This window comes from Urocitellus parryii, chromosome 14 (assembly GCF_045843805.1).
Source record: "Urocitellus parryii isolate mUroPar1 chromosome 14, mUroPar1.hap1, whole genome shotgun sequence".
Taxonomy (NCBI): domain Eukaryota; kingdom Metazoa; phylum Chordata; class Mammalia; order Rodentia; family Sciuridae; genus Urocitellus; species Urocitellus parryii.
This window is the reverse complement of record NC_135544.1, coordinates 22,506,050-22,530,231: the sequence shown is the minus strand read 5'-3', so window position 1 is coordinate 22,530,231 and position 24,182 is coordinate 22,506,050. Positions and strand designations below refer to the sequence as shown.

Below are 24,182 nucleotides of genomic sequence, written 5' to 3'. Positions count from 1 at the left end.
CCCCATTACTTTCTGGATGCTTTATGGAAAAAAATGACTTTCCTAGTTTCTACATAACAACCATATTTTTGGGCAAGTGACCTTCATTCTCCATCATCAAAGCCAACAATCTTTCATCTGTCCAGCTATTCTTCCCCCATCACATCCTTTTCTTGGACTCTCTTCCTTACCTGTCTTCAAATGTTAAAGATCGACTGATAACACTGCACTCACACAGATAATCCAGAATAATCTCCCTATTTAATGCCATTTGAGGGAGTCCAATGTAACTAAGATTCCACATGCAACCTTATTCCTCTTACCCTGTAATGTAACACTGTTTCAGAGAATTAGGATGTAGATGTCTTTGGGGGAAGAGCATTATTCTGCCTACCACAAGTCTTACTGCAAAGTTGTTGGAGAGTTCCTTAAAGAGCCCATCATTCAGGAACTGGAACAATTGAGGAACTCTTGTGAATCCCCACAATAAGGACAGTCAGATTTCTTCTCACCAGACCCAGAAATTTTCTATTTATATAGATCAAGTAGTTCCTTAAGAGACCACCCCACATTCATTTACTTCATTTTGTGATAATTATTTCACATGTACTTCATTTTTTGATAATTAATATGGAAGATTAACTCTCCTTCCTTCTACAAATGTCCTGCTCAATTGTCTTTTTGCCAAACCCAATCAGTAGCTAGAGGTCTAGGGGGCCTCTTAGGGAAACTAGAGGGGTGAAGGAAGGAGGAGAGTGGGTCCTGCGTAATAAGTGAGAAATTTCCATCTTTTGATGGAGACCAGGAGGCACAGATCTATCCTTCCTGATGAATAGATTTCAAAGGAATAGCATTCAAGTCCTTGAGAAAGATTCTCCTGAGTTATAGGAGATGTGTATACAAAGGGTGAGAGAGAGGATTTGAAATTATACACCCTTCTTATCAAATGTTCTGAGAAAAATGGTCAGGTGGAATAAACAGTAAATTCTGTTGATAACTGAACTTTCCAAGACAGGAAATCAAAGGGGGCCTGGCTTGCCCCATGGGCATGCCTTTAAGCTGCTAGAAGCCATGTCAAAGTTTGGTGAAATCTCCAAGTGCAGGGTTTTCAATAGAGTGTGCCTGGAAATTAAGTGTCATTACAGTCCATATTATCTTCCCCACATGGTTCTTGGTTAGAATTTGCCAGTGAGTGGTCCTCTCAGGAGACCTGGGCAACAAAAGACAAAGGGACTTTTCTTCTCTGATTGTAAGCAGATGAAAGAACAATGAAAGATTTGAGCTTTAGAGACACTCCTGAAAATTATCAATAGTAACTTCCAGAAATATAATGGAGGGAAATGGGGATGTATAGCATATGCAATTATGTGTGTTCAGGAAGGCTAAGTGACCCATGTGGCTTATTGGAAAAAACTTCATGGAACAAATATTCTAGTAGGGGCTCTGTCACTGTCAGATGACCCTAGATAATCTATTGAAGGGACTTTCAGTTCTCTCATTTCAAAATAAAGAGGTTTGGCCTTGAGAATAAAAGGATATGAAGCATGTGAAGTTGTTATAAAGCAAATGGTATCCACACTGCTTCAGTCCACTTGGCTATGGTACAAGTCCCATTTTATTTTTGAGCCCCTAGGCAGACATCCTATAACAATTTCAGAGACTTCTGGGTAAGAATTTGCTTGATGCATTTTACTCAAATTTAAGTTAAAAGACACTTTTTCAACATTTAAACTTTTATCTAAACCGCTTGGTCTTTCATCACAATTTTGAAGCCTTACTTCTCTAAACTTGATGCATGTGCATTCATGTTTTTAAAATAGCACAAGAAATAGGCTCACATTCACTTTTTTTTCTTATATTTTTGTCTTTTTAGTAAGGCAGGATCACGAGGAAAGGGTGGTTGTGAACGTTGCTCCTGGTAGACAGCTGAGCTGGCAAGGAAATTAGTCACTAGCACTTTGCCTATATTTTACTTTTTCGACTTCCCTAATTGCCTAAGGAGTATGTGACTTTAGGGTGGGGATATACTTGCTTGCCTTTCAGTCTGAGGTCTCCTGTTCATCTGGCTAAGAGATGGTTTGTGTTTAATGGCTGCTGTAGGTACAGCTGTCAGGGGCTAGAATTTCCCCCACTGGCTTTGTTTTTGTGTCCTCTATTGTCTTTGGGTTTCCCTTCAGACTTCCCTTAAAAAGGACCCTGGAGGCTTTTCCAGTTGCTAGCCCCTGGTGTAATACTGTAGCTGCTGAGGAAGTGGCAAAGTTTGGGGGAGGAGAAGCCATCTGTAATTTTAAGCATTAAATCTTAGTCTTGTAGTGAGTCCTTTTCCTTGCTTGGATTGTGACCTGCACAAGTGTTTCTTGGCTTTCTGTGTTTTTAAAAATTTAGTATTATTATTTTTCTATTCCCCTATCCAGTTGGACTGACAGGCCATCAGGAACTAGAATTGAGTAATTGCCCTTCAGCTGTTCAGGTAAGGAGACTGGTAAAGTCTTTTCAATGGAGACTAGTTATTTGCTATTGAAAACACTCAGGGTATATTTTTAAATGATTGCATTTCCCCTACCTCTGCCAGAGACATTGAGTGATTTTTCTTAGCTCTACATTTTGAAAGCCTGATGGGATTCCTGGAGGTAAAGCCCATGAATATTTGAGGGGGTGTGCCCTGAGACTGCAGCCCATAGGAGTCTTTTGTTCTAGTGCTGGTCTACACTCAGCCTTCTGGAGTTTGCCAGAATTTCCTTTTAAGTTTTTCTACTAGATTTTAACCTCCAGTGGCTTTTTGCAACAGGAAACTGGTGTGATTCTCTGTATCTGCCCATCTCTCCCAATGTCAAGATGGTGATTTTTCCCTGAACCTCAATTCTTTGATGGGTCCAAGAAAAGTCATTGATTTTCAATTTGTTTTGCTCTTTTCTTGGTATGGCAAAGTTAGTAGCAACTTGTGAGCTCTTTAGGAATCCAAGCTAGAACTCTATATCTTCTATACACTTTCTTTGAAATGCTATGTGATATAGTCTAGTGTTTCTCAAAGAAAAGTAAATACGTTGGTCCCTCCACCCCAAAGAATGTTAATTATATTACCTATTTACACATATAAACAGAACTATAATTAAATGAATGCATATAGATAGTCCATGTTTATATATGTAGAAAGAGTGAGAGATTTTTGTAATGAACAATTAGATTGGTGAAAGGGTGTGGAAGTAATCAAATAGAGAAGTGGTTAGCATTGTGGAAATACATCTTATACGTAACCATAGTACAGAGGCATACTAGAAATAGAGCCCACTCTGACCTAAAAAAGTCCTCAGTAGGAATTCTATGAATTTTGGAAAGTTGGTGTCTCGGCTTCTTTTTCCCAGAGTCTGATTTTTCTAATCCTATACTTGTGACAGGGTGTTCAAATTCAGCAATATAAAGAAGGAGTTCTTAAACTCCAGATTCTGAAGACCCCCAAAGGATCATATTTTCCAAAGAGAGATATATATATACAAGTGTTTGCAAGGGAAACAGAGTAAATTTGATGTTAGTTCCTTGTCATCTTCACCAGGAATTTCTTGATAAACCATTGTGACAAAGGAATAGCCTAACAGCCTTCAGACCAGTCCTGCCTGGCTCAACTTGTGATACCACTTCATGTGGCTAAAAATCATGTGGCTTGTTTTAATGCTTCTCTTACTATTAGCTTTTATTTATTAATTTATTTTTTTCTATGGAGCTGGGGATAGATCCCTGGGCTCCACACATGCTGGGCAAGAGCTCTACCTGAACTGTATGTCTCCTGTTCCACTATTAGCCTTTTAGTGACTCAGCAATGTTGTTGGTTTGTGTCTCTCAAATGCTGTGCACCACTCTTGAATTCTTCCTAGCAGCCATACTGTCTTCTGAGAGATGATGTCTATGGGCTTGACAGTTTGGGCCATCATTTATGAGGAATTATAATCCCTTCCTGTTTAGACACCAAAAAGAGCCTGTGGAGTAAAAGTAAACACATGCTCCCAGAACTATTATTTATAAAATGTAGCTCATTAATGTCATGTTGAATGCTTTCCATGTGTGTCTAATTTGAACTTGTTGAATGTTAATAATTAAACGAGGTAGAATGTATGCAACTGTGACAGGGCAGAAAATAAAGGGCTTTCCTCTCCTATGTTCCCATGCTTGACACCCTCCTGCTACTAGGACAATAACTTGTTAGGTGCTGAAAAGAGAGATGATGCTAAATTCAGTACACAGAGAGTCAAAGTGAGCATTATATGATTATTACTTTTATTTACTAAGCCTCATATCCTTTCCTTTTGTGTTTTATGTTTTAGTGTAAGGATAAAAGGTACAGGAGAAAGATGAAACAAACATGGTCTTCTTTATATATTATATAGTATGAAAGAAGAGTAAGTGGGACTGATGAATGCTAACAGGGGGCATGAATAGCTTATTAAAAGGGAAAAGTCAATCTCTTATAAAGTATGCACCCCGTTCCAATACCCTTGTTGCTTATCATTTTTACTTCTCTCCCTCTTTATTTTTATCTCTATTTATTTATTTATTTTTACTGTCTTACATGGGGAGAAGGAATGAGTTATCTGACAAATTTAGATTTTGCAAACCAGTGCATTGATGAGAACACTACTGAAATACATTGCTAAGAAAATTTTCAACACAGGAATGTGTCATTTCCTTTCTTCATAGACCAGATGCTGAAATACTATGAGATAAAGATTTTGGGTTTCAATTGTAAAGAGAGGGAAGTGGACAAATCAGAGCTGCCTTCTTTACAATCAAAGGTAAAAGATACTTATTTTTCTCCCCAAATTGCCTTTATTGATTGCATGAGTCTGGTGTGTGTGTGTGTGTGTGTGTGTGTGTGTGTGTGAGAATGATAGAGAGAGAGATACTAGTGATACTACATATGATCAATAGTTCTAGTACAGTGTTTTATTCTATCACTAATAATTTGCTTTCATTGTTTTGAATGGTAAAATATATTTCTGTTCAGGTTTCCATGAGTTAAAAAAAATGGATGTGTGTGTGTGCAAAATACACTAAATACTTTGTAGTTTAAACTGGAAATTTTTGTCATAAGATTATTCATATTTTGTTAAAAAATATTGGCTTTGTTCCAAGTATTATTAATAAATTTTCATTCTATTTCTTTCTTTCCTTTTCACCTGACACTTTTGGCTATAACTTTAAGGGGTTTATGATCCTTACTTGCTCATAGAGCAAATATTAGCTGATTACCTACTATATGCCATTGGTTGAACTAGATGTGAGGAAAGGTTACAAAAGATGAAATACATTTTTTTTTGTATCTTCAGGAATTACATGATCTAGTGCATGTATCCAAACAGGTGTAATGCAGTTTGAACACCCTAAGGAGCATAAAGGTGCTGTAGATAACTCCTAAGAGAATATAGGAGAAGCCAAATTATTTCACAGGAAGAAAATACTATTAAAAAATCCTCATAGAGATGCTAGAATTTAGGTTCATCTTTAAGACTGGGCAAGATTTACACAGAATAGGATGGGGGTGGTTGTTGTCACCGGCCATGGTAGAAAAGTCACAGGACTGAGATTCTAAATGCCTTGTACAGTGTTCAGGAGTTTTTGTTTGTAGTAGCTAAGGGCTGATATTCTGCAAATATACTGCCTGTTTGCATTTAAATCTCCACACCCCACTTCAAGTTATATAATATTAAGGAGTTACATGAAGCTTCAGTAAGAATAAAATATTTTAAAAATGAATTTTAAAATAATGGTGATTTATTTGCTGATGCTTTCTGTGTACCAGGCAATTTATTGATTGATTGATTTGAGAAAAAGGAAAAAAAGATTTATTGCTTTGCTAGCAAAGGAGAAACACCTGGGACTCCTGTCCCAGAGGCTGTGATTCTTCCCATCAGCAGGAACAGGTAGCTTTTAAAGAAGTAATTTCATGTATTCTCTGTTGGAGTTGTAATTCAATTGATAATTTGGGAGATAGTCATTTCCGAGATCTGGTACCATCCCCAAACCCTGGATTACTTCTTTCCTATGGTGAGTATGTATGTACTCAAGGACAGATTAACTATGTCTAGAAAAGAGAAGAAAGGTAATCCTGTTTCCCCTGAGATTAGGGAGTGTTAGGGTTAGGCATAGGAAGAGAGGAAGAGAAAGAAACATGTCCGATTTAAAAATAAATTTCAGTGGCAGAGCAGCAAGGGATATATTCCAAGCATGAAGTGGACCACTGTTACATTTCCCCACTTTCAATTTCTACATTCCATTTCTATGGAAAAATGAGCATTGATATCTCCAAGCTGCTTCCTGCTGAAAGAGGGCAAAGTTGAGAAAGTAACCCAAAGTCCTTGTTCTCTATCAGGTACAGCATGGACAGTTAAGGGTAGTCAGCATCAGAGCAGTCCAGAGGTCCACAGTGGCAGATGGCAGGTGACAGGACAAGATATATATACGGCGGGGATCAGGCTAAGAAAACAATAATCCTAGACAGCAAAGCATTACTTCTTTGTAAACACTTAGAACATAAGCAGTTAGTACTTCAGCCAGTCTCTGCAAACCATGAAGACCGTAACTCAGAATCATATTTATGAAAAAGAGATCAAGTTTGTCATTGCAGGAGGAGAGGAATATTTGTAGATCTCTAAAATCAGACTCAAATTAACTCAGGACAAACTTGAAACTCTAGAGTCTTTTGTGATCATTATTGTTAGGCACTCCCACACAAGTACTCTTTCTTTATAGCCTCCAGCTTTACTTACCTTTGTTGGGCTGACACAAGTGTACATCTTAAGCTACATTAAAAAAATATAATCTTGTAAGTTGGTCAAAACTGACCTTGTTCCTATCTACTCTTAATAGTCAGCTGAGATTCCTCAGAGATCACTCTTGGGGATGCGTGTGAATCCTGTTGGCTTCTTTAGCTTTCCTCCACCAGTGGTGCCATGTGCCAGGACAGGTGAGGGTCCTGTTGATCATATATGGCTTCTCTTAGAAATATCAGGGACATTTCCATCTCCAATGACCTTCCTCTTTGCAGAATGTGCACTGCACCAGGCAATTTACCAAAAATATTTTTAGGCCCCATAATAATTTTAAAATTGATTTTGTAATCATATATATATGTTTACATATGAAGAAATTGTGATTCAAAATTTAAATATTTTCCTAAGATCACACAGCTAGATAGTGTCATAGCCAATATTCAAGTCTAGAATCCTTCCCACAGACATATTCTTTAAGGGTAGAGCAGTTGGCTGTAAAGATATATTGATTAAAAAGTTTACCTACACTTTCAACTATTCTAACAAAACCAAGGCTTTTATTTTTAAATCATAAGGAAGCTTCCAAAATAACTCTTCTAACTTAATGGGGAATTGACCTTAAGAATGCGCTGACACATCTAAACAGGGCACAATGTTAGAAGAATATACACCAAATTTAAAAAGACGTGATAACTATATGCTACAGATAGAAAAGTTATTACACACACACACATACACACACACACACACACACACACACACACATTAAAGCTGCCCTGGGGATGTCCAGCAGTGGATATGAATTGACAAAAACCCAAGAAGTAAGGTAAATAATCAATACTTACATGGAATATCTCTTGGGTGGTAATAAGAAAAAAAATGAAAATAAAAGCCACCTTGAAGTATTATTTTAACTCGTCTCAAAATGTAAATAATTCTTAATTATAAACATTGTTAATCAATGGTGCTGAATTTTGTTCAACACTTCCATGCTCAATATGACATAAATATATATAAAATTTAAAACAACAGGCAGTAAATTCCGAGAAGTTCAAGATAGTTTTCCTTTTGCCTGTTAGTTCAACATATATATGGCAAAGTATCCTAAATTGTTTGAAAAGAATAAGGACAAATTATGAAAATATTTCATTATAATTATATTAGCAAAAAGTAGCCCTTTGGATAAAAGGGAAAAATTAAAAAGAAAAATTTCATGATAAGAAAGTGGCTATATAAATAAGATATGTATATATAATCAATGAATTATTAATAGCTCATTATTTTAAATATAAAATATCACTTGAAGGATAAAAATGCTGATGTGATTTTAAAGGAAATGCCTAATACTAAGTAATTTGAACTGTGACAGCAACAATATAACATGTATGTATATGTATAAAACTCAAGTTTCGTAGGAAAAACAAAGGTATTCTTTTTCCAGTGCTATGATAATGGAATGACAGAAATTTTGTTTTTACCTTTCCTTTAATATTGTTACAATATTTTCACAAACAATATCCAAGAAAAATAAAGGGTATGGCTTCCAAACACATTAACCTTGCAATGCTTTCATTATGGTTTTCCTGTTTTTGCCTCTGTAAACTTTTCACCCTCTCTATGAAAAGCTGATATTGCAGACATGTGTTTCACTTCTCATGAGAACATGCTTTCAATAGTTTGTACAAACCCACAGGATTTCACAATCCCGTATAGGTGCATTGACATTTGGTTGGAAAAGTAACTTTGGTGTAGTTGCTTTTTCTTTTAACTTTGGAAATGATAGTTAAAGGCACACTGGAAAGGTGTGTGTTGTCTTCTGTCTGCTAACCAGGCCCTCCCTTGTGTATGTGTTTTAATGTCATTTTAAAAATTATAATAGTCAGAATAGAATTGAAAATATCTGGTAATTCTAATAATGAACACCTCTGAAGCAGAGTGAGGTCATTGAGGGTGATTTTTTTTTTAATTTCAGTTTACAAATGACATGCTTTTCAGAGAAAAAAACCACTTTATCTTCCAATATGTAACAGAATTTTAAAAATATTTTCAAATTAATGAAATGTGAACTTTTCTTCAGGCATACACCAAAATACAAAATTTGGTCATCTTGCAAAATACTTTTTTTTTCATCTGTGCAATTTTTTATATAATATTTATATAATGGCTACTTCATAACTGTGAGAAACTAAACTAACTAACAAAAACAATGAAAACCCATATCATGCACCTAACTTGGGTGAGAGAAGACACACAACAGTTAAGACAAATAAGGGAATTTTATTTGTGTTAGATGATGACACTTTTAGGAGGAGAAAAATCAAGACAGGAAGGGAAAGAAGAGGTATGATAATATGATATTTATTTTCTGATTTTCCACCATTGTTTCTGGTTCATACTTCCCTCCTGAATGCACACATAGGAACTCCACCTACCCTTAGTAGTGAGTCATAAGACCCTTATTATTACAGAGGGGTCCTTCCTACACTCTGGTGAGAGGATTGCTTCACTGAGAGGATTGCTTCACTGACAGGCCAAGAAGAATCTGAGTAGACAGGCCTTGCTGGGTTTCCTCACTCAGACTACCAGCCATCACGCCTACATAGTGCAGCGAAGGGCAGATTTGTAAGAGCTTCCAGAGAGCTGAACATGTGCAGGTTCTTGGAGAGTGGAGCACCTGAAGAGAGCATGGAAGCTATGTGCCTCTTCTCCCATACCTTACCACATACATGTCTTCATCTGGCTGCTTATTGGTATCCTTTTTACAATATCCTTTTCAATACACTGGTAAATGTGTTTCCCTAAGTTCTATGATTAGCTCTAGCACATTAGTCAAACCAGAGGAGGAGGTTATGGAAACCCTGATTTTTACTTGGTCACTCAGAAGTACAGGGGATACAATTGGGACTTGGGGTTGACATCTAAAGCCAAGGTGGGGTAGGGGGCTATCTTGGGGAATGAGCCCCTCTACCTGTGAGATCTGATGTTATCTCATGGTAGATATTGTCAGAACTAAAATGGAGTAGAGAACCATCAGCTAGTGTTGGCTGCTGCAGAATTGCTTCCTTGTTGGTGAGGCAAAATCCCTACACCTCTGAGGTCACAGAAGTAACCTGTGTTGTGAGTGTCACAGGAAAATTTCAGTCTTGAGTGACAGTAGTGAATTTGCCTTTTGTATGTTTACGAAGCAAAATGAGAAGGTTATAATTCTAAATCTGATGCTCAGGAAAGGCCTCCTTTTGGGGGGAGCAGGGGAATGGCATGATGTATCTACTGGAGAGGATCGCTTGGGAGACTGTGTGGAAAAGGAAGTATGGAGTAAAGGCCGAAGTGGCAGATTGGAGACCTAATAAAATAGTGAGCAGGACTAAAGAGGATAAGACTTGGACAGGGTGAGTGGGGGAAAGGTAGAGTTGCAGTCAGCTTCTTCATTGGCATATGGCCAACAGGATCTGATGAGGAATGGCATGAGGAGGATGAGAGGTGAGAGAGAAAGAAGACCTCTAAGTCTGTTGTTCATGCCTTCATGCCTTTAACGTTAACTATTCTGCAATAATTTCACCCTCTAAGTGTGGAGCAGGTTAGAAATCTAAGTAGTCATGGTAGGCAGTTGCATATAAGGGTCTAGAGTTGAGTGGTCTGGGAAAGAGGTAAAAATGGGAGTGTCCCCACCCATGTAGGTAGTATTTAAAGCAATGAACCTAGTAATATCACCAAGGGAGTGAATATGGAGATTAAGGGTTACAAGAACTGCACTCTAGCACACTGTGGTGTTAAGAGATGAAAAGATGAGGGGGAATACCTAGGAAATATTAAAACTCCACTCAATGTAGTGTCCCAGAGCATAATCAGCAAATCTCTTCTCAACAAGAACCATGAACATGACCAGCTTTCTGGTATACACACAAATCCTTTCATTTCATTTTATTTATTTATTTTTTGTGACATTTAAAAATTCTTTTGAATGATATACAAAATGCTATATTTTGACATATTTATATAAACATGGAGTATAACTTTTTAAATTAAGATCTCATTCTGGGGTTGTACATGGTGTGGAGATTCACTGTGGTGTATGTACATAGGAAAGTTATGTCAGATTCACTCCACTGTCTTCCCTATTCCTGTTCCTCTCCTTTCCCTTCATTACCCTTTGTCTACTTGCTGATTTCCTAAGAGTCTGTGTCTGCCTCTGTTAACCAAATGAAACAGCTCCAATCCAGTATGGCAAGTCATGGATGTCATTGCATGTCTTGAAATTCTGTTATTTTCCCCTCCTTCATGACCCTAACCACTTTTTTGCTCTACTCTTATGGTATCAAAAAGTTCTCCCTTGTTTTTAGCTGGGTCTTCTTTTAGTCACCTATTTCTCTCTCTTGGGTTTTTGTCCTGAAAAAGTACTTTTTTTTATTGTATGATTTGATTCTCCTACATTGTTAAAATATTCCATTAGTAAACTTTAATTTTCTCCTCATTCTAAAAGCTCTTAGATTTTCCCCTTAATTTTCTATCCCGTTGTTACCATTCAAGATGCCTGGCTGAGGAGATAAAAATGAGCTAAAATATAAAAATTAAGATAGATCACAGGAATGGATTCAAGGAGGTCAGTAGTCCTATATAAGTGGACATGAGTTGTGAAGGTGAGTGGGGTCTGGAAAAAAGCCCTGGCTTCTGGACTGAGTGACTGTCCCTCTAACTTTTTCTTCTATCTTGCCATATGCATGACTTTATCATGTGTTTCCACAATGAAATAAAATGATGATGATATAGTTATAATAATAGATCATATAAATGGATAACATGTCAACACTAAAAATCCTAGAAAATGAAAAGATGGGTTGGTGTGAAAATTGCACCATTATCTCTTTTTAAAAATCTGATTCTGAAACTTGAGAATCAAGCTGGATAATTACTGGCTTGGTTGGTACACAGCAAGTAGTTCAAGTCATCAAAGTAGATGAGACCCCAGAAAGAATATGTAGAAAGTAAGAAAAGAAAAGTAACAACAAAAAACACCAGCAATACTATGACAGCAATGTCTATACTGGGTCCATACCTAATTTCTTTTTATGGAAAAAAATATATATCCTATAGTTCATGATGAATTGCAGTACATTGTCCTAGAAAGAAAAAAAATAACAGAACTATCATTACACCAGAATTGTCAAGGGGAATATTTTTAATTCATCCACCCACACATTAGATTTTGGTGTTCATCTCCCTTCCAGCCCCCTATACATGTCTGAGGTGTTACACAGACCAAATATGTTCATATAGGCTAAAGCACATATAGACACTGATTAGAGAATTTTCTTTCTGAAAATTTTAATGTCTTGCCAAAGAAACCTCAGTTTATAGATACAGGCATCTGTGAACATTTCTTATAAAATTCCAATGATTAATTTCTTATTAACTGAAACAATTATTATCATTAGTATAAGCTATAAAAAGATAGATCAAAACTTAAAGAAAAGCAAAACTAAATTTGATCTTTATTTCAGGGCAAAAGAGAAAAGAAAAATGTTTAATAGACAATATTTATTATCACTACTGATATTAATCCAGGTTACTACAGTCAGAGCAAAAGAACATGTTATATTTTACTAATTTGTGTAGTGACTTCAATATATTTTGGAAATCCAGATTGATTTATGCAATCAGAAAAATGAGAGAAGTCAATGAACAGGGTCCTGCCAGTTACAAGCTGTGCAGCCTCTCGCTTGGCTCTGTACCCTGAACTTCAGTTTGATGATGCTGATCGGCTTAAAGGCATGTTGTTCATGCCTTCATGCCTTTAACGTTAACTATTCTGCAATAATTTCACCCCCAATTTTTGCTTATTTTTTAAAGTGCTCCCCAAATGTCTTTTTTTCTGTGTTTTTACCATGGTTACCTAGTTTCCCCAAAGAGTAAGTCACTCCCTTTGGTATTATGCTTGTGCCTTCTTTGTAAAAAAAAAATTATATATATGTATATATATATGCATATATATCCATATATAAAAATATATTATGTGCATGTATATACACAAAATTATCTATAATATATAATATATAGATATATACACATGTGATATATCATGTGTATATATACAAATATATCACAATGCCAGGTGATTTTTGATAAAGAATACAGTCTTCCTAATTAGTACATAAATAAGATCTTTGGGTTACTAAGACTATTCCATATAGATTGAGCTTGGCCTCCTCCTCAGTTGCACAGAACTTGTTACAATGACTTGATATATAACCTGAAATAATGTCAAATTGTGTAGATAAAAATACATTTATACCTTGATAAAAGGCCAAGATTAGATCACTGCATCATCATCCTGGAAATTTTCATTTCCCTTTTCTTTAACACGTAACATGTTTAAGTTTTGTTATATAAGAAACATTCATACACGCTTTAAAGGCTCTCTTACACACACATACACACACATAAACACACACACACATACAGTGATTTGAGAGATACTGCCATACAAAATTTGATTAATCTGTATTGTTGTTGAAACCCATGAAGATTTTTTTTTCCATAAAAACTAATGTTATTCAGGATGCATGTAGCACAGTGGTTCTCAAAGAGGGTATAAGTGTGGAAATATATAGAGTTGAGGTTTGTGTGGGGTAAGAGTTTTGCAAATTATTGGTGTTACAAGAATTTAAGAGATATTACTGACATTTATAGGGTGACAACCAGAGTTGGTAAATATTTACACAACTAAGATGGTCCCTAATTAAAAAAAAAAAAAAGTTGTCCTAACCCAAAAACAAGCGATGTTTTCTTGAGAGAATTGCAGTGGGATATGGTCAAATCCAGTGGCTAAGTGGTACAGCCAAAATGCAAACAAACGTAGGTTAGGAACAGGACAGAGGCAGTGTCTCAACAGTATAATTCAGTTCTAAGGAAGCTATCAAAAGACTAAGAATGTAAATTAGAAAAAGAAAAGCCATAAAATCTGAATCACAGACAAAAACTATTTGCCAAGAATCTGTCAGAAGAAGCACACCTCTTCACGTTCTTATATTTCCCAAATCCACCTTACCTCATACACAAAAGCAAAACTAATATATAAAACCAATGCCCTATGAAGCCAAATCATTCATTCAACAAATATTTATGAAATATAGTCTATGTTCCAGGTTGTTTTAAGCATGTGAACAAAAACAGACATAATCTCTGTCCTTATGTAGTTCAGTTTAGAGATATTTTAGTCTTTGTTTTATGTTTCTAAATTGATAAATAGATACTCTGGTAAGGAAAAACTGACTTACAAAGATATGTTTAATAAATTCAAACCAGAAACTCTGATAAGAGGTCACAGGAAATATTTGTTCCAAATATGCATAGCTATTTGTTCTAAGGGAAATTATAATATTCTTTTCAGCCAAACAGTTTTTTGTCACTTGGGAAAAAAAAATTCTTTTATCTAAACATCCTACCTACACTCAAACTCAAAGACAAACCATCTATAAACTCGGAGACACGTTTGTGCATTGACAGATTCGTAAGTTCCACATAAGTCTCTTTATGGGAAAGTTAAAATTTATGTTTAATACATTGCTATATATGACATGTGTATTCATTTTACTAATAATTGTAAAATTGAATGTTAATTATAAATTTCAATTTGAAACATTAGGGGAAAAAACCTTAGCCAATTCATGTGAAATTAATATATTTTCCCATGTGTTTGATAGAAGTATGGAGCAGCTGGATGGCTTTCCTGATCAACTGGAGGACCTGGATACCTATTCAGAATCTGTGAAATTTGATGCTCGTTCAATGACAGCACTGCTTCCTCCCAGTAAGTAGAAAGGGGACAGAGTAACTATGGGCAGCAGGTGCTTGTTTTGTTTTTGAGGGCCATGCTAACTGCCACAAATTGGGTAGCTTAAATTTTCCTCAATAGAAATTTTTCTTTCACAGACTTGAATTCCAGAAGTCTTAATTCAAGGTCCCTGGAAGTCTCTGCACCCTTGTAAAGGCTGAGGGAAAAATCCTCCCAGGGTTCTTCTCAGCTTCTCTTAGGCCCTGGCAATTCTTGGTATTTCTTGGGCTTCTCGCTCTATCAAACTAATATCTGCTTTCTTTTTCCCCCTGTGTAACTCTGTTCTTTTATATTCTTGTAAAGACTCCAGACATTAAGTTAGAGCTACCCTAGTCCAATATGACCTCATTTAAAAGTGAGTATATTTGCAAAGACACTGTTTCCTATCAAGATTACTTCCTTGGGTATATGAGGTTAGGAGTTCAGCATATCTTTTGGGGGCACACACACAAAATTGTGTGTGTGCCCCCAAAAGATATGTTGACAGATGAAATACATGTTTATTCAGGTTATGATAAAAGCTCAAAGTATTCAACTGTGTCAGGACAGAATTGTTTAGAATTCCACTATGCCTTAAAGGATGAATATCTATATCCAAGGAAATGGAGAGGGAGGAGCAGTTAGAGAAAGCAGCACACACAAAGCTAAGGACTCGTATGTGAGTTTTTACTAAGGCAAACCTGGAATATAGCTCTCAACCCCAGCTGTGTGCTATGCTAATGATTGATGGGAGAAGGTGGCACCAGTGACATATACATTAAAAGATAATAGTAAAAGCAGCTATAGACAAAGATGCTCCATGATTGAGGAGGGAGGACAAAGGCACTGGGAGCAGGAAAAATAAGAGAAAAATCTGAGTTATTTAAAAGATAAACTACTCAGAACTTGTGATTAATAAATTGTACATGAGAAAGTGGATGACCCACCGGCTTCAGGTTTAGTCAACCTGAACGATGGAATATCCCATCTTGCTTCTGTTATGGGTTATTCTTTTTCTTTTTTCCAGCAATCTTTCCTTTTCTTTCCTTTTCACAATTTTTCTGTTCCTCTTGATCCTTCATGAAACATTATTGAACAACATGTCAAATTTTGTTTTTAAATTAGAAGTCAGTAAACAGAAAGGAAGTTACTTTTTTATTGAACAATAAAAGAAATAGCCACAGAAAAGAAAATTTTAATGGATGTTTTATTCATCTAATCAGACAATTTGTCTTCCCAAACTACTGAGCTTCCCTTGAATGTTAATGTATTTCTACCACAATTATCTTTCCATTATGTGAATCACTGTTCCATATAAATGCATCAGGCTACAAAGTTATGGTTAATATGTTCTGAAATATCCAGAAGATGAGCTTCATTGATTCATTTCAAAATTTAGTCAGCATGTAAATTCTTTTATTTCATTTTAAAAATAATTTTGATATTATATTCAAATCATAGAGGTACACAAATACAAAATTATTGAGATGGAATTGATAAAGAAATATTTTGCCTAATGGTCATTGAAAGTAAATATTTCTCTAGTTTCAAAATATGAAAAAAATCATAATCATGTTGCTTGAGGAATTTTATTTGACCCAGAATATATTCCCACGTGACATATGCAGAAGAAGAATATTTATGCCAACGTATGTTAGTACCAATATTAAAATTTACCAATTAATCCTCCCAAATGAGATAATCGAAACTTGTAGAGGGGAGTAACTTTCTTTTGGACTTTCAGTAAATAGATAAGTGAATCAAGTGTTCATAGTCACACCTGAATCAGCTTTTCCTATGACTGTCCCTTTGTTTGGTACAGAGTAACTAAGAATCTAGTTTTCCTTTGTTTTGTTACAATAGGCTTGGTCCTAATAATATAACTAGAGATTATAAAATTTTAATCACATGAGAGCAGAAAGTTTTCTAACAATAGTTTTGGCTTTTGTGTTTTTTGTAGATCCTAAAAATGGCCCTGCCCTTCAAGAGAAACTGAAGTCCTTCAAAGCTGCACTGATTGCCCTTTATCTCCTTGTGTTTGCAGTTCTCATACCTATCATTGGAATAGTGGCAGGTATGGAATTCTAGAATATTGAAAATTAGCAATTCATCTTGTGAATTATTAAATGTAAAAAAACAGCATTCAGTTTTCTTTTAATTTGGTAGATGCATAAGGAAAAATTCATGTGTAATTATTTCCTCAAGTTTGTTAAATTAAAAAATAGATTCTGTGCAGCCATAGTATAGAGATATTCCTTATTTATTTTTCCTGTAGTAATTTCCAAAAGTAAGCCCTAGAATCCACTTCAAATTGCCTACACTTATAATCACACAAGAAAACTATAACACATTATGGGGGAAGAAAAAAGGCAATTTTTAAAAAATAAAACCTTTTTGTTTTTTTCTTGAAATAAAAAAAAAACAAAAAATAGATTCTGAAATGTTAAGTGGAAGCAAATAGATATTTTTCAAATTAAGAAAAAACAGAATATAAAAGAATAAAATAAAACATAAACATGTGAAGACGGGAAGATTTTCAAAAATCTGTTACACTCCGAAGTTCTATGTATATAGGATTAGCAATGGACCATAAATTTCATTGCCAATGTGAACTATTCTAGTTGCCAATGTGAAGACAAACATGATCATTTACACTGACAATGAATTTACCATTAAAACAAGGCTGTTGTTCAAAAGATCTTCTAAGTCTAATACTGAGAGCAGAAAGAAATATTCCCACTATAAAGCAGTGCCTTACACCTACTCTTTAGGTGCAGTTTTTATAATTAACATGATCTCATGCTTCATGAGCTATTACTTAAAATATCTCTAAAAATAACACATTGGCATTCTTTCACATTGAGCTCAAGCATATATTCCTTTGGGGAGTCTGACTTGGATTGGGAATAGATTTGAGGATATTGACAAAAGCAAATGGCTTGTATGCAGTTTATATACACACGTAAATGTTTTTCTCCTAAATAACATTTTTATGAATTTGATGAATTTAAATTGGCATTTAAATTTATATGCCTTGTTGCTGTCCTCTTCTTTATGGCTGGGAAAACATATGGCCATATGTTCTGTCAAGAAATAAGTTTGGAAGAAGATGCATTTTTATGTCCATATTAATCAGCTTAACAAGAATATACTCCTGAATAAAAGTTCAAACTTCTTTTATTAAGAGGCAATGTAAGAGGGTATTCCAAAACAAAGCCAAAATTCCATCCCAAAAATATAATACAGAAACAACAACAATTGTAATAGCCCCTGTCATTTTTCTTTTTTAAACATTTACTGTGTTTAGTTACCAGGCTAAAAACTTTCCACAAATTTTCTTACTATACCCTTATACTGTAAGCAGATGCTATTGTGTCCTCATTATCTGTAGAAAACTGAGATTCCTCAGTAATGGAGCTGGAGTTCCTATGACTTCTGAATTCTAACCTCTATGGTCTGCTGTTTCTCTAGGTTTTTATAACAAACTTGAATGGTCAGTAAAAATAAAAATAACAATAGCAACACAATGAGTTGTGATAATTTTAGCCAAGAAAATGGTTTCCTCAGGAAAAAAAAATTATCTGCTATTTTAGCCATTAAAATACAAATGAAAACAGAAATTGAACCATAACATCCAAACCAACCAGCAAATGCACTATAGTCATCTAAATTAAAGGATTTGCTATATCTAGCAGTAAAAAATCAACTTCCTGATGAGACATAGTTATCTGTATGCTATTTGTGCATCTGCTTATCTCTAATGTGAAATGCATAACTGAAAGATGCATCATTGTTTGGGATTATTAACTACACCAGAAATTGGATACATTTTATTTTTTATATAAATCACAGACTACGGAGCCAACCTCAGGAACTGAAGCTTCTGACAGTTCCATGCAGAAGGCAGGCAGGAGTCTAAAAAGATTTCAGGGATTCTGATCAAGGTCCAAATACCTAGACTATTAGAAAGTACTGTAAGTGTCAACATATTTGCTCTAGAGTTGATAACAATTGATCTGAAGTAGTTTGTTTCCTAAAATCACAATAGGCACCTATTTAGATTGACAAGAAGCTAACATATTCCAATATTATTGGTTTGCATCAGTACCAAATCCATGAGAATTTGGAACAGAACTCACTGTATCTGTCATTTATTCATAATAAAATATTGATAATCCATTTATAACTTAAAGTTGTAGATCAGAATATTTTAAAAATGAACTAAAATATAGTACATATCTCCACTTGACAAAAAATATATTAATATAGACAAAATATATGCCTAAGATAATAAAAGGTACTCCTTTTGGAAAATATGAATTAATGAGCCCAAAAATAATTGCATATGAAAACTAAATGTCTTCTTAGTTATACAGTTTATTCCATATGCTTCCTGTCCTTAAAGAAGCTGCTGAAACCTTGTGAGAGCATAACACATAATGCTTTCAAATAACAATAAAATACAACCTAGAATTGATGTGTATAAATTGCTCCTGAAATACTAAAAATTCGTATTCAACACAATATAAATTTTGGACAGGAAAAGATATTACCAACATGAAAGAGTAAACATGATCTGTAGAATCAAATATAACCCTCTCCCTAGATCTTTGCATAGGCCGTAAAAGTTTGTCTTCTTTCATATATGAAATAGGAAAGTCACAAAATGCCAGCTCTCCAATAAAAATGAAAGAAATGAACTTCTGAAAAGGAATGAACTCTGACCTTCTTTACCTCACTATATGATAGCATTAAACATTTTTAAAGAAAGGAAAGTTTAAGTTAGTTTCATTCAGGTTAAGGAATTAATCAATGTTGTGTTTTTAAATCTATAAGCAAAAAGATAAGCCTTTATTGTCAACTCTTTTTCAACTTGTTGCCAAATTGTTGGCCTTTTCTAAAATTAGTTCTTCTCTTTCCATACAGTGAAAAAGACTAACGTTATCTGCATGAAACAAATTTTTTTTTCATGAAAGCAAAATTATACGGTGAGCAATTAGAGTAATGCACCTAGTAAAATAAAGCACAGTGACTACTATATTCATGAGAATATCCAATCCCAGAAAAATTTTTATATTATACAAAATTAATTTTCTAAAGTTAATCAGTATGAAGAATATAGATAATTGGGTCACATATATTGAGTTAAAAATTATAATGACAAAAACCCTCAAACTTATCCAATGCCTATTACATGCCACAAAGTGGTCTAAACATTGTATATTTTATTTATGTAAACGCTGAGATAACACTAGATAATATTCCATTTAAACAGATAGCAAAATAGAAGCACTGACAAATTAAATAACTTGTTCAATGCTTGTCCAGTGTCACACTTTATAAAGGGCAGAATCAGAGTTGCTAATGATGGAAGTTCTACTTCATAATCCAATCAACTGCTACCCAAGAAGTAATAATTATCATAAAAAGAAACAAAAAGAAAATTTTAAGAGGCCATCCAAAATTTTTCCCATATTGAATTTAATAAATGTAATGAGATGTGGCAAAAAAATACATTTTTATGTCCAGTTTATTGATAAATAAAGAAATACAGAGTAACACACATTTAATACAGCCTCTATTGTAGATCATATTAAAACATTTTACCCCATTCAGGTAAGTTGATAGTGAAGGACTGTAACCAGGAAAAATATAACAAATTTCTAAAAATTAAAATTGCATTGCATATAAAATATAGCATTTCTCAATATAATAATATATAATATACTATATATTATGTTATATATAAAATATAGCATTTCTCAATATAATAATAGCAACAATCATTACACAAAGTTTTAACTAAAGGTAGTGGCTACAATGAACTCTATGACAATATCTTTCATGCAGAAGGCATTTTGTAATTGAATAGATTTGAAATATGGGCCCCTTTGCTGCTATGGGATTTACATGCTTTATTTCACCAGATTCACCACCACAACTAAGGTAAGTATCTCTTTTGTATCTTTGAGGAAATCTTAGCAAGATACTCTTTTTATTGTTCCCTACTGTCATATATGGACAATCTGATGCATCCAAATTAACAAGAATGGGACTAATATTTGTGTACACGAAATGTCTACATTTATGGAGATATAAGTATACATATATGGAGATATAAATATACATAAGATACAAAGAACCATTGTAATTTAGTTTTAAAATAACATGTAACATTTTTTCATTGTGTATAATTGTGTATTATTTTTATCTGCAAAGTTAATGCTTGTGATTTATTTTTCTTCTTTCCTTTTAAACAAAAGAGCATATTGCTTTAGATCATTTTGGAATGATAATTATCTTGTTTAGAGAACATATGCCCATTTGGAAATATGTATCAGCAATTCAGTATGTTCCCCAAATGTCATTTAATAGCAATTTTTTTCTTCAGTAAATAATTTATCACAAGATTGTTCATCAAAACACCAGATACATTACTGGAAACAGAAGCAAACTAAATGTAGATGGGCTATTAAATAAATCTGAGATACCCATTCATAGAATACAATGCAGTTAAGAAATTATTTTTGTAAAACAATATTAAATAATACTAAGAAATGTTTATGATATTGCATTAAATTTAAAATGGCTTCCAGATTTATATAAAATATTTTTATTTCAAATAGTAATACGATAGTAGAAACAGAGAACAGATTTGATATCTATACATCAAGATATTAGGAGTTTAACTTAGAATAGTAAGATGAGGATAAATTATTTTTTTATTATCCATATTTTCAAAATTTCTGCTGTGAATATATACTTTATAACAGGAAAAGAAGAGTTTGATGAAAACAATATATTTTTAAAATGTTAGAAAGTCATTTTCCCAGTTTCCTGCTCCACCAACTGGGAGTTGAACCCGTGAAAACTAAAATGACAATTCTCTGTCAGCTTAAGCTATAGGATGAAGAAGATGAACAATTAATCCACAAAATGGATGATGCTCCTGCTTGTGCTTCACCTTTAACTACATATTATTTTGGTCAACATCATAGCTAACTTGTCCAACCTGCTTACCTCAGAAAATATGTTGAGCATTATCTCATTATATCTTAACAATAGTCTGTGGAGTATAATATAACAGATTTTATATTTTTTAGAATGTTCTATTACTGGAAAAGCTAGATTTAATAGCCAGGAAGATTCATAAAAGCAGAAATTCAGAAATAATGACACAATCCTGGAATAAATTCTTATGTAAAGTGGGAAAGGGAGGCTGTGTGCTACTCAGTAGTATACTATTATTCACATGTAGCATATTTAAAATAAATACAGTGTTTATGCTATTATCCCACATGCAATGAAAATAAAGGAAAGGAATTAAATGGAGTAATATAATGTGTACTTTTAAGAACACAGGTCTTGACTTTATTAATTTTTTACTTAAACATGCAGCTCAGCTCCTGAAGTGGGAAATGAAGAATTGCACAGTTGATCCAAATGATATATCTCAAAGTCTGGGACAAAGAAATGGCAGTGAAGCTAAAATTAAATTTCAAGAATTTGTAATGGAAAGCATGGTCAACATGGAGAAGAGAATCCAATCTATTTCAGATTCAGAAGCCGATCTCATAAATTCAGAACACTTCCAAAATTTCAGTGTGACAACGGATCAAAGATTTAATGATAGTCTTCTCCAGCTAAGTAACTTGGTTTCCTCAGTCCGGGAATATGAGAATACAATAGGTGAAATCTCCAAGTCCTTAATAAATCTGAATAGCACCTTACTTGATTTGCAGCTCAATATAGAAACACTGAATGGCAAAATTCAAGAGACTACTTTGAAACAACAAGAGGTAAGAATTATTGTATTTGAAGGCCATTTTCTGGAATTAAATCTATCCAGATTCTGTTTCTTCAGGCAGTCCAGGACAAGGAGAGTTGCAAACTCTGTTTCTACATCATCGTCTTTACCTTGGCTCCTCTGGCAATCTTTTCTAAAGGTTTCAAGTGGATTTATCTAGTGCCTTCTCCATACTCCCAGCAAAAGGGATAATTATCTTCCATTAGATGTAGTCTCTTTAAAGGTATTTTCGTTTTATAAATACTATTATAGTGTCTTGTTAGGTTGTCTAAAGCAATTGTAATTTTTAGATTATTTTAGCAGACCTGAAGAGGTAGGCACCCTGTATTTGTAAATTTTTTATAGACCTGATATTGTATCATTCAAGAATGGAAACCTTATTTACATGGGTATTTTTTAAAAAATCAAATTTCAAAATAATTTATTTTGCCACTCCCAAGAGGTACACTCATGTTCTTATATGCACAAATAATTATATAAAAAACTAAATTTTGAGTAATTTATATAATGTTATCTTCATAAGCTCACAATAGAATAGTAATGTATGCTTATCATTATTGTTGGATTAAACATGCTAAGTTTTCTACTTCTACGTTAAGATATTCACTGATCATTGGGAAACAGCAACAAGAAAAGCACTAGCATAACGGGGCTAGAGAATGATCAGAGAGTCCCCTATAATAAGAGAACAAGACATAGTACAGACCAGTTATCAAAATTTCTCTGTCAAAGGTCAGGTGGCAATATTTTAGCTTGTAAGGACCATACAGTTTTTGTCTCAACAAGCTGATGCTGCCATTGTCGCAAGAAAGCAGCCATTAGCAACATGTAGAGAAATGAGCAAAAGCTGTGATACGATCAGTATTTATTTACAAAAAACAATCTGTTGGTTGGATTTGGCCCAAGGACTATAATTTTTCTGTCCTTTGCCCTAGACCGTTCCATGGTTAATTCTGTCAAAGATCTAGATTACTCTGTACTTATGAAAAAAAATTATGAAACAAGTCATCAATTCTAAAATTTTATTTTTATCTAGTAATATCATTTGTTTCTTTTCATAAACAATAAATGTTTGACCTAAACTTCACTACTCACTTGAAAAAAATAATCTTCATATTATAAAATACCTAAGGCTTATACTCGTTATATGAAGCCTGTATTTTTATCATTAGTTAAGAAATGCCAGCATCATTGGAGTGGATTTTATTTGAATAGATCCATTCTTGATTAATGCCATCGTTTTCTGTATAAACATATTACAACTACTGATTTTAGAAAATGGACATCACTAGTCCAGCAAAGTTAAAAAGTTACCACTTTGGATGAACACCAACTAAACTACTGACTGAGAATAAACAAGTTAAGAAATAATGTTCTGCACATTTATAATTTATAAGATTCAATCACTCCAAACTTTTTTAAAAAAAATTTTCCTCACCTTAAGAATGTCACAAGACAATGGCATGAGTGTTTAAATACGGGAACTCCATTGGCAAGCCTCATTTCAATACCAGCCTTGATGTCCTGCTTCTCTTTCATGTCTTTCCTTCTCAACCCTGCCAGTGTTTTTCTCAGCCATTAATAAGGATCTGAGCACATCAAGACAGACTGGGATATCAAAGATTCAAGATAACGGGAGCGGGTAGTGGGAGACACAAAGAAGAAACCTTCCAGAGAGTTGAGGGACACAGGAGACAGACAAGAAGATGAAATGTCAGTTACAGGAGTCGACTTAAAGTTGGAGAGAAAAGAACTATTATTTTATGTGGAAACAGGATTAGAGGCTCACGGGGGTGAGGTGAGAGGAGAGAGAAGCTAGACAAGA

General features: G+C 34.2%; 1 protein-coding gene across 1 annotated transcript in view; it reads left to right on the top strand.

The window, feature by feature from the left end:
* The first annotated feature begins 4,703 nt into the window (after positions 1 to 4,703).
* The window catches only part of Msr1 (macrophage scavenger receptor 1), a 72,702-nt gene continuing 53,223 nt past the window's right edge, over positions 4,704 to 24,182 (top strand). Inside the window, exons 1-4 of the mRNA XM_026389477.2 lie at positions 4,704 to 4,763; positions 14,441 to 14,547; positions 16,511 to 16,624; positions 21,949 to 22,349. Of these exons, the coding sequence (XP_026245262.1) occupies positions 14,445 to 14,547; positions 16,511 to 16,624; positions 21,949 to 22,349 (618 nt within the window). The 5' untranslated portion in view covers positions 4,704 to 4,763; positions 14,441 to 14,444. The remainder of the gene's footprint in view (positions 4,764 to 14,440; positions 14,548 to 16,510; positions 16,625 to 21,948; positions 22,350 to 24,182) is intronic.